The 12,308-nt window shown below is 38.6% G+C and overlaps 1 protein-coding gene across 3 annotated transcripts in view; it reads right to left on the bottom strand.

Annotated features, from left to right (window-relative positions):
- EPHA4 (EPH receptor A4) overlaps positions 1-12,308 on the bottom strand; it is a 161,948-nt gene that overhangs the window by 146,031 nt on the left and 3,609 nt on the right. For all 3 annotated transcript variants that reach the window (XM_086366384.1, XM_086366374.1, XM_086366394.1), the window contains one exon: positions 7,719-8,382. In XM_086366384.1, coding sequence (XP_086222510.1) covers positions 7,719-8,382 — 664 coding nt within the window. The remainder of the gene's footprint in view (positions 1-7,718; positions 8,383-12,308) is intronic.

Below are 12,308 nucleotides of genomic sequence, written 5' to 3'. Positions count from 1 at the left end.
CCAGCCACACTGGGGGAGGGCCAGTGGAGGGGGGAGGGCGGGCGGCGGGGTGCACAAAAGGGGCCCTGTGCAAACACCCCACTCTCCGCCTTCCACCCCCAGTCTCTGGAAGCATTCAAATCAAAACCGAATTAATTTGCATGGTGTCTAAATCATTGGGTTCTGCATAAACAGAAGGAGATTTTGGCTGGAGTTTCCAAAGGAAGCTCTCTAGCCTTTGTGAAAGGGGGAAATGGGTGTGCTGTTTTGCATGAGGGCGCATACAGAATATGCAAACGAGGGATCTGCTGCCGGCAAAAAAGCAACCCTAGGCCGACAGCTGACGACCCGCATTCACCCAGAAATCGCTCTGGGTCTCCAAAGGGAGTTGTCAGCGGCACCAACCTGATTGTTTCCCCAGAAGCCCAAATAGACCCTGAATATTCATAAAATGTCCATTTAGTCATGGGACTATTAATTACCCTCCAGATCATGGGACCCAGTGACCTCACCTGCTCCCACCCTCACCGCAAATGGCCGAGAGGTACCAGCTGTAAGGGAGAAAGGTTTTATGCCCTCAGTGAAAAAGATACAGTCTCTCAGGGTCCCATGGGCCAGCTGAGGCTTTCCTTAATCATTCCTTCTCGCAAGCACAGTAAAACTAAAGAGAGCACTGAGGCATGTTATTGGACACAGATAAACCGTTTTTAAAAAACTAAGAGCTACAAATTGCTGCCTGATTTTATAGAAACATCTAAAGGGTAGAATAAATGTCATCCTTCTAAGCTACCTAAATCTCCGAGATTCTGAAAGTTTCCAGAGCTTCCTGATCTGTTCTGATTCTAAAAGTGTCTGCAGACAACCTAGGTACACTTTCTGCACCTACAGGAGAAAGAAAAAGTTGACACTTTTTGTGCAGCACTTCTCAAACTTTTGGGTCTCAGGACCCCTTTACACACTGTTTAAAAAGACTGAGGATGCCAAAGTGCTTCTGTGTACGGGAGTTAAAGATACCAATACTTACCATTAGAAACTGAAACTCAGATGAATTTATTTAAAAGTATTGATAATTAAACCCATTACATGTCAACACAAATACCATATTTTGATGAAAAAAGAACAAAATTTTCTAAAACTGATTTAGTGACAAGAGTGACATTGTTAATGTCTGGCTTAATAGAGGATGGCTGGATTCTCAGATTTGCTTCTCTGTTTAATTTGATGAGATATCATATATCAGGTAGCCTCTGGAAAACTCCATTCATGAGAAAAGGGGAGGGAAAAGGCAAATAGCATATTAAACTTTTGACCTGCAGACCACAGGAAAGGGTCTTGGGGGAACCCAACTGAGCACATTTTGAGGGCCACTGCAGTAAGCTGAGGAACAGAGGACCTGACCAATAGAGACAAGACCAGTCATTTCATACCACCCCCTACACTTGGATTTGTAACCATTGCCCTCAGCTCTCCATTCAAAAAACTGCTTCAAAACCTAAACCAGTTTCCATTGTTGGACAAACAATGACCAAATAGCCTATAATGTCACCATATTTCTATTGAATAACAACAAAAATAACAATAACATTTTCCACTTCTTAGGCGCTTAATGATTCTAGGCACAGTGCTAGAACCTGTATACATACATGTGTATGTGTGACAAGTCACTTCAGTCGTGTCTTTTTGTGACCCTGTGGACTGTAGCCTGCCAGGCTCCTCTACACATAGGATTCTCCAGGCAAGGATACTGGAGTGGGTTGACATGCCCTCATCCTTACATGTGTGTCTCATACATAATAACATACCATTGTCACCAATTTGCAAATATAGACTTGAAGTTAGGGAGGTTAAGTTAGTGATCATCCACCTAGTTAAGTAGCACACCTACAAACTAAACTCAGGTCTCAAACTCCAAAGGCAGATCTTAGCCATTCTGTACTAATACTTATGTTAGCACATAGACTACAGAGATTTTTGAACATCCAAGTGTAGAGATGGTTCATAAATATAATGAAAATAGCTAAGACCCAATTGAGGTAGGAATTATAAACAAGGAGTTCATTAATAGATGTCACATGCAAAGATTCTGATATATCATGTTGACTCCATGAAATGTTACTCCACCAAATAAATGTTTAATATGAAACAGGCCACAATTCCTTCTGCATTTATTTATTCATTCAGTCAATGAACATTTAATGAGACACAACCATGCTCCTTAATTGTCAGCAATGTTACTTGTCTGGCTGTCCTGGACTGAACTCCTTCCATATATATGCTCATGGTCAAGAAGGTTTATTAAAATTATTTGTCCAAGAAAAAGCCAGAAAAATAACAAAGCAAGGTTAACCATTCAATTTTTTTTTAAGTATATGTATGATTGACAAGTTAAACTGTTGGTTTAAAACTATTACTAGAAAAAAACCAAGATTCCCGAACTATCCATCAAAAAAGAAAAAATTAAATAAAGTATGATATATTCACACTACAGAATATTAATTATCAATTATGAAGGATGGAGAAAAGTTATATTCTCTAATATGGAATGATGTCCAAGATAAATAGTCAAATATCATAAAAACAAGATGACAAGAAGATGACTCCATTTCAGTTATTTTTTAAAATACACTGTACAGATATATTTGGGTTATCTACTAAATCATAAAGACTGATAAATCAGAAGTAAGCTGGAGTAAGAGTTTGAAGCATACAATTCTTTTGTAATGTTAAATTCATCGATTAAATGCAAAAAAAAAATGCCCCCCAAAACCTAAGTATTAAAATTCAATGAAAGTCAAACATATATCATGACCACCTCTGCTTTGCACAGTAGTAGCTGAAAAGCCATTTAATCGGTCTTTCTCCTAAAGACTCAAGTCTTAACAGAATAATTATGTCTTAATTCATTTTTGAAAAGTACAAGGAAGCTCAGTCAGATTAAAATAAGTCATCAAATCTTAAATACCGGATTCAAAAATCCCTAACTGAGATAATTCCTACATGATGCTTTAGTGAATCCAAAATAGACCATTGCCTGATTCGCTCACAAAAGAAGCCTGGTCACATGTAGAAGGGAACATAAAAAAGTATAACAGAAAAAGGACAATAATTAAACCCTGCTCTTCTCGGATATAAAGAATTGCGTCTTTCAGTGATCACAGCCATGCTTCAAAGTCAGAGATAAAAGCAACCATGTGATTTAACCAATTGATTCTTAAAGACATGATTCAAAGTGGAAGAAAATTTTCAAAAGTGGAAAGAATATAACAGCATCTCTCTGAACTATATTTTAAATGCATCCTTTCTGGTACTTCTTTCTCCTAAGGTTCTTCTGTAATATATTAGAAAAACAAAGTAGTCATTTTTTTAAACACAGACCTCTTTTTTCAGAGCATGAATATGAAATATTTCTATTTTATAGCCATCAAAGCATTTCCATCTTGTTTTTTCTCAAAAGAGCTTTTAAGAAGCTTTTACTGATATGAAGGCATCATATATATAATAATACATAATAGAGGTCCTTAAGTATATAGGACCCCAAACAATTTACAGCAAAATTATATATTTAAGCAAGGGTTGATTCCTACCCAGCTTAATTTTGTCACAGTTGTGATTATTTGTCCTTAAGTGACTCCATAAGACTGTTTTCTTTTTATTAGTATTATTTTTATACATGCTCTCTGAATATGCTGCTTATTACTATTTCACAAAGAGTAAATCTGTGACTTCCCTTTCATTTTTCAGCTTTTTAATTAAGTAAAAAATAAGGTAATAAAAATCTTTTTGTCTCTTCCTCCAGCTTAATATTTTTGAAGTAATAAAAATAATCCTGTAAAACATCTGGAACATTCCCTCATGAGGGGCAGGGTTCGTACTAGGGGAGAGGGAGACATGTCTGAGGTGGAATTTTTTCTCCTTTCTCCGACTAACTAGAACAGTTTCTTATTCTCTGCACCCCATCACTAGGCAAGTTCAAACTACTGCTAATGCCAGCCAGACATTCTCCTGCAGGAGACAAATGAGTGGCTTCCACTCTTTTTTTGTCCTGCTGAGACGGAGCCAAATCATTTCAGAAAATGTTATTCTAGGGGAGGGTGAACTTGCAGCTGCTGCAGAGGGCAAGCCCGCCATGCCCTGCCACTCTTGACACTTTTGATGGGGCTCCTCGCCCTCCGTCTGCATTTGCATGTACTGCTTGGAGGTAAGAACTCCAAGAGGAAGTGTCCTTCTGTCTTCGAGGTCTCTGGAGGATTCTGGCAGATGATCAGGGTTAGATTCAAACAACAGCATACCCCAGGCCCCCACCCACCCTGGCCATTTTTGCCCAGGGATCTTTTGTCAAACATTTAAGATCTTAATCAATCTTCACTCTGACCTCCCAGACCCCAAGGAAGATGGATGAGGAAGTAGGTGACCTTTCACCTGTCCTTCTATTTGTCCTGCCACAGAAGACTCATTGAAAAGACAATTGGGGAGGGATCTGCTGCCAGAGTTCTGAAGACTTGCCCATTCTCTTTTATATCCTTTCTTAAGCTCCCTTTACACCCTGGTCTTTCTTGTTCCACTCCCAAATCACTTTTCTTTCACTCAAAGGAAAAGTTCTCTTTCCTATAGCAGGGGGAGGTGGGGGGGGGGGGGGTGGAAAAAAAGACACTCTCCAAATATCATTTTCAAATGATCCTTACTCTTTGTTAGGGCAAACACAATGCTTCCTATCTTTGTCCTTGACTTCTAAGAGTGGCTCGAAGATGGACTTCCCTTTTACCATTTCAACTCAACACCCTTAAAAGTCAATAGGTATGACCTTGATAAGTGATAAAAGAAGCTAGCATTAACATCAGTTTAATGCTTTATAATCTAAACAGTGATTTTTTTTTTTACCAATTTTACATCACTGTGTCCTCTAAGTCTCTAAGCTAAGTACAATTATTATCAACCCATTTTATAGATTAACAAACAAAGGCACAGAGTGTTTAAGAAACATGCTCAAGGTCATGCAGCTAAGTGACCAAACTGAGACACATTTCCTTATGTGGATGTTTTTCTGCTCTACTTAGATAATCCTGATACCCCAGTAATGATGGCACATGCCTGTGTGCATGCGTGCAAAGTCACTTCACTCATGTCCATCTCTTTGCAACCCCATGGACTTCAGCCCTCTAGGTTCCTCTGTCCATGGGACTCTCTCCAGGCAAGAACACTGGAGTATGTTGCCATTTCCTTCTCCAGGGGAACTTTCCAACCCAGGCATTGAATCCACGTCTCTTATGTATCCTGCCTTGCCAGGCAGGTTCTTTAGCGCTAGTGAGCGCTACCTAGGAAGCCAAATGGTGGCACAGATGGAAGCAACCATTTCTTATTACTCTTAAGATGTTTACAGACTTGACTTATCTCTTTAAAAAAAAAATCTCACTCAAGTTTGGGATTTAAGAATTCTTAGGATTCAAGTTTTTTCTTCCTCCCTAAATTCATCAGAGATTCTTACCTGATAGTGTTTAAAAACAAGCAGTGCAAGGTTTTGTGCAAAAAGTGTCTTCTTGAAAGATTTAATCTTTCTACAAGTAGCAAAGAAAGTACGTGGATAGCACGAGAGAGTGCAAAGAATGAAGATTCTCAACAACAGCTTAATCAAACTTCCACTTCCATTAAATATCTAGTCTTGTGTTAGGAATAGTTTGCTCAGAAATGGACTGAACCTAAACCATGCAGCCTCAAACTTTCTATGAATCACGTGATGATGAACTGTATTCCTAAGATTATTTCCATAAAGCCATCCACTACCATGTTCAATTGCCTTTACATTCACTCCCTCCTCCATCTTTTTCTCTTTTCCTTCTAATTTGGGTTGTAAAGATGTCAAGGAGTTTCACAGTGCAGCAATGTATGAGTTACTGGGCTGTGTGACAATTGGAAATCAATGACATTAGATACAGAGAGATGTACTGATGCCAGAAACATGAACATCTGAGCAAAAATGGAGGACAATGTGTTTTTTAAGAAACATATATGTAAGAATCTTGACATGTTAAGATGTGCAAGTCTTGTCTTACAAAAATCAAGAAGGAAGAACAATTTACTCTAAGATGCGAAGCAGTATTATTACCCTATTCATTTCACTGTTCCCGCTATGATGATTATAATTTAGGTGCCAACAATGCACTCATATTTTTCTAACATTAACACTGGAATATACTTCAGGGTTTCCATTTGGTACAGCTTACCCAGTAGTTGCTAAGTAAGAAATTAATCTTTGTTAAAAAAAACACCTTGAAATTCAAACATCTAAATTTTCAACTTTACCTTTTGACTCAAAGTCAACAGAAAAGGTTGCCAGTCTTTATTCTGTTTTATATTTTCAATGCATTTAAAAGACATTCATTGTTAGCTACTTCTAGAAATAACTATATCACATCAAGAAGAACACTTATGATCTCTTAAAACTCTATGACACCAAACTACCCTAAACGCAACTTTCTTTAGGTTATAACTGCTGATTTCCAATTGGTCAAGTGGACTGCTCTATGGTCAATCCCACCTGTCATTAAAACGGTTGAAATGCCAGACAAATTGTTTGGCAGTCAGTTATTTCGGGTTCTTTAATCACCAAATCAGATGAACCATGTGGTAGTGTAGTCTCCAGCTCAACAATCACCCTGAGAAAAGATTAATCTGATCTGTTCCAGAGATGGGACCCAGAGTTACACGCTTTAGTAGTAACCGTAATAAGACTGGCGGCAGCAGACTATTGATAACCACTGAAGATAAATACCAAGCAAAAATACAAGTCTTGAGATAACTGATTTTTGCAAGCCTTAATTCGCACGTGATATGAGCAATCCATATAAATATGGAATACTCCCAGCCTTTACTCAAAAACAAAGCTAATATAAGAAGTCTGCAAACTCTCTCCAAAAGGGGAAATAAGGGAAGAGGGAATTGCAGACAGGGTTAAATAAGAGGAAAAGAAGTCAGCTTAGTAATATGATAAATAGTCATTAACATGACCAAAAAAACCCAAACAAACCTGGATTTCTTCAAAAACTCAATAATCAAAATGGATCACAATTTACTACTACCTCTGACCACAGATCCAATAAGAAGACTCTTATTAGCTCTTTATCACCTCCTCAGGGAAATTAAGAGGTCTTTCATCAAGATTCAGTTCACTTGGAGATCCCATCAATGGGAGCTCAATGGAACAGAAGGCACGTGAAACCCTGTCACTCCACTTTGCTGATCCATGTCTACGCTGCTCCACAAGGCAGGAAAAACTGGACTTTCCTCACACAGTTCGATTTTAATCAGCAGGAGGAAATTGGAACAACAAACCCTAATTTGACATTGAAATCATTCACGGACATATCCACAGGAGGAGAGATGTTTACCAACAGGGGAACCAGGGTTCGAAAATGTGTGGGTCCTCTTGAAGCAAGGATCAATCAGCGCCCTTTCTTCAGCTTGTTCATTTACATTTCAGAGGGCACATCAAGCCGGTTCACATCTAAGTGCCTGTTAGCAAATGTGTTTGGCCTTCTGCTGATTACAGCAGCATCATTTATTTTGTCAGTATTAGAATCGTCTTAGCTTTGCCACCTGGAGCTGTAGCACTTACTCATTAGACCCCTCTGTCCCACCACATCCCACAGGGGCTGCTAATTACTGGCTTTACTCCATTTAGTCTCATCTCTGATTTAATTACGTGCACTAAGCCCTAATGAAAAGTACAATATGGCTCTCCTTACCTTGGCATTCTCCATTCCGCTCTTCATGCCCGGCATTGCATAGGCAGTTGCCAATGGGTACCAGCCATTCACCATCTGCCCCGCAGTACATTTTTGGCACATCCTTCTCTTCAGAGTTGTTGACACAGGAGCCTCGAACTTCCACCAGGGAAGAAGTATCAGCACCTGTGACGGTGTCCGGAAACTGGGCCAGATTGCGAACGGTGAGCGGACACTTCTTGTAGAACACGCGGACCGATACCAAGGCGATGCAGGCCCCCACATCCTGAAAAGCCAGATAGAACCCCTTTTTGCTCAACGGCCCCACATCCCGGATCTCCGTGTTGAGCTTCATGATTCGGTCGCCAATGTCTACTTGGGTGAAGCTCTCGTCGGCTGCGATGGTGTCAATTTTGGCAAACTGGCTCTCTCGGATAAAACGCTCTTTGTCATTGTCTGATTCATAGTAGTACAGGTTAAACGTCTCCTTGCAAGTGCCCATGACACCCGGAAGACTGTTGCAGTCCCTCAAGGTGAACTTGATCTCGATATACACCCTCTGAGCCCCTTCCCGGGTGATCCAATCAGTTCGCAGCCAGTTATTCTGGCTGGGCTCCATCACGTTGCAGACTTGGTAGGTTCGGATTGGTGTATTTTTTTCATCCATAATACTCACTTCCTCCCACTGCAAAGAGCCAAAGGAAATGCATCAATAGCAAACATTTCATCATACAGTGATTTATCAGTTCTGTTTTCCCCTCATAGGACAGTGATGATTTTTGTTTCAATAAGAAAGAAAACTACCCAGCACTAATTCCTCATCAAGATGGTACTGTATTGGGGAGCTATTTTCTTTTCATTGTTTCACTCTTTTGCCTAAAATTCCAGAGGTATTACTAGATTGATTGCTTCTGAGTTCTCAGGCAGTTCCTGGTGGTGGTCTAACAACCTCAAATTCACCTATTACAACAGCTGCAATTTCAAGTGGCGACAGTTCAAATTTACTCATAAATGAAAAACTAGGGATGTGTATTGTTCCAACAACTGAGCAGAGACCTGCAAATTAAGAGCAGGAAGAGCAGAGTTTGCCAAAGGAAGACAATTATCAGTTAATTAGTGGTGCTCCTGTCAGAACTTTGCTCTCTAATACCTAAAAAAAATCGCAGTCAATTTTGTTTTTTCTTTTCTTTTTGGCATTGTCATTACTCTTTAAAGGGGTAAAGAAAATCTCACCATTCCGGTTTCGGTAATCCTGGAAAGATAGAGAGTAAACTTTATGGTTGGATTTCTCAAATACACTGTCATTTAAAATGGTAGGACACGTTTCAAGAGCATGTATTCAGTCCAAAAGTTTGTATACTGTTCTTATTTTTAAAAGAAAGCCACATTAAGTAAACATGAATGTACACATGCATTGCTTCTAAATAGTCTGTGGATATTGAGAAAAAAATACTAAGTGGTATTTATGATGGAAAGCCCAAGAAAATTAAAGTATGGTAGGGTTTTCTTTCAATCTACTTTGTAACATAAAGATTCTCACAGTGGGATAATCTGAGTTCAGCAAAATTCACTGTGACTAGCATTCTAGTTTCATTTTTGCTATGCTTTTAAAACAATCCTAAAAGCAGCAAGATAATTTGGGGGCTCCTACCAGACTAGTAGGCAGCCTCCAATTCTTCATTAGCATCTACAGTAATGGCTTTATATAGAGCTGGTATAAATCAGCTTAAATATCTAACACATGAATATAATTAGAAGAAAAAAGATAGTTTTAAAAAATCATATTCTATAATAGCTCCACTTAAAGCTCCATTCAATCCAATGAAGTACATAGAATCATAATGTATCTTTTAACAGGTTTCCCATCTGTGCATTGGAAAACTATTAATGGATAGAAATGTTACTATGTGAAGGGCCATAATACATAAAATTCTGCATCCCTTTCATCTGCCACCATTATGAAAGTTGGAACTGAAAGAGATAAGTGCCCTGTGGTGATTAAAATTTATTTTTATCCACTAAGCAATAAATCACCAGTAATTTACTTATTTGGGGAAATTCATGTAAATCCAAAAATAGATCCCCACCTTCAAAAAAACCTACTCAGCATGCTTCTCATCTCAGAACAAAGGATATATGGAAAAACACATTTATCAATGTAAATGAAAGCACGTAGGGACATATCCACTGTTCATACAGATAATTCAGATCTAATTCAGATTTTCCAGCCAAACTTAATTGTCTAAACACATTGATCAATTCACCAGAACAATGACAAATCTCCCCTTAGTTTTGCATTTTACAATCAGTGTCAGAAACTCAATATTCTCCTTTAAATGAATACTGCCAAGAAATTAGGTTTTTGCTACAATGTTGCCATTAGGAGTCATCACTTCCCATTATTTTCATGTTCTGCTTAGCTGTTCTAATGAAAAAATGAAACCATAGCTCATTTTTGACCTGGTGGTATTGTCAAATAAGGTTTCTTTTTAAAGATAACAATAACAACAAACAAACGTATGGCATTATTGGTCAAAATTATAATTTCAAATTTCCAACCAAGGTGTGAACTGTTCTAAGGATAAGTAGAGATTTCAGAATAAAAAAAAAAAAAAAACACTCAAATATGCTTTTACACTAAAGAAAGAACTTTTAAAAGCCAATCCATCTCCTACTTGGTACACATCCAATTTATCCCTTCATTCTAAGTCTGCAAATGTCTTCTTTATTACAAAAGCTAGAAATTAATTAAACTTTATAACTTGTCACATAATTTTTCAACGGCTACTATATATTTTAGAAGGACTAATTTTCTTACAGACAAGTTCATTTCTTACCTTTCATAATAATACACATGGCATTTCAGGAAAGGGAAAGAGAACATTCTATATTCAGAAGTCCACATTCTGCCCATAAAAAGTTCTGGGTTGTGTATACTCAGCTAGGCACAGTATTTTTTTTAAGGGACATCAAGACAACCAAAAGAAGTTTTGTATCTAGAAAAAGTGATCAGATGGTCTTTCAACAGTTCTCAGGAGCTGGGGTGTGGGGAAGGAGATGTCTGTGGCATATTAAATTATAATAAAAGCTTTCCAGAAACAGGACAGACCATGAACTATACTCAAAAAATGTGCTACTCCTTGCTTTTAAATAGGTCACGTGTACATTGAGTGTAACAGGTCAGGTCCAAAATCACGCTAGATATGTCCTCTCTTTAAACTTGGAAACAATCAGTAAGAAAAATAAAGCTCATTATATTTTTTAATGCAAGTACGGATACCTTCATTCTCAGTTTTGCCAGCGGTTCTAACACTTTCAACCTACAGAGCAATACCCCTGGTGTAGCATGGGAAAGCCTCCTTGAATCAGTGACCTTTCCAGGGTATAGGATTAACAAGAGTCTGACTCTCACAAGATAAAGCTGTACCTTTCTTCGCATTCAAAGGATGAGGGCAATTGCCTGCAATCAGCGGTGAATACAGCCTGTCTACACTGCCAGAGACCTGCCAATCACTCTCCCTCCCATTAAAAAAAAAATGGTTTTGAGGGCAGACTAGAATTTTTCAGCAGAGACCGACCAAACCAACTGCAGTCAAGTTCAGGCTGAAAAACAGGAAGGCAGGGCAATCTCCATTTTATTTCAAATGGATGACAAGACTGGCTTTGGAAAAAACCAGCCTAAAATTCTTTTTCATGTCTGCTTTATTGCCTTATTTGTGACACCTATCTTCCAAAAGTTTCTATGAATCTTTGTTTTTTTTCAACCCTTTATTGTTTATTCAATGGCCAGGTGTGAAGCGCCACACTGTGCATTACAATTTTTGCCTGATAAGGATTCCTCATCTTTACTGCTTTTAATCAAATGACTGAGTCATAGACTATCAAGCATGTAAAGGTAGGATGATATGCTTAATTCTTAAAACATTTGAGAGTTATTTCAATTTGGCAGAAGCCAGAGTTACACGTTGTACTGATTTCTTTCCAAAGCTGATTCATTCTGACCTGTTATTAAGGTGTTGGGGACAAGGATAGGAGAATGTGGCTATCGACCTAATTCTATTCTCAGAATCTTCTGATATAGGCAGTGATGGCAAATTCAAGAAGAAATGAACAGTGATACACCCTCTCATACTTTAAGAACCCAGTCTCCCAGAACCCCAAAGATCCAAGATTCCAAATACTATAACTGTCACATTTAGTACCAACAATGCACAATCATGGGGCTTTTTTTTTTCTTTCTGCATAGACGTTGCCCCTGGTGCAACACCTACGCAGGTTCATAAGGCTTTCTCTCAGTGTGCAAGTGAACAGCAGCTGATTTAAGGTCCTCATAGCAAGTTACAGAGCCCCCCACTGCTCACACACAGAACTAAACCTGCTTCTGGTACAATTGGAAATGTTTTCTCTCTGGTATCTTTATTTTTCATTTTCCTCATCTGGAACAGAACAATTGCTTTAAAATTAACCCTGTCAGGATTTCACGGCTATCACAGGAATAGGCATAAATTCTAATTTGGTCCCCAGATCATATTTCTTGTCCGTGTTTTAGTTTTAAATGGGCATCTAAGGCGATGCCTCCACCAGTCTCCTAGTTTTGAAACCCCTTTCTGC

The sequence above is a fragment of the Bos grunniens genome, chromosome 2, assembly GCF_055505025.1.
Source record: "Bos grunniens cultivar Pamir isolate PY7600 chromosome 2, Bosgru_T2T1.0, whole genome shotgun sequence".
In the NCBI taxonomy this organism is placed as follows: Eukaryota; Metazoa; Chordata; class Mammalia; order Artiodactyla; family Bovidae; genus Bos; species Bos grunniens.
This window is presented reverse-complemented; position numbering and strand designations above follow the sequence as displayed.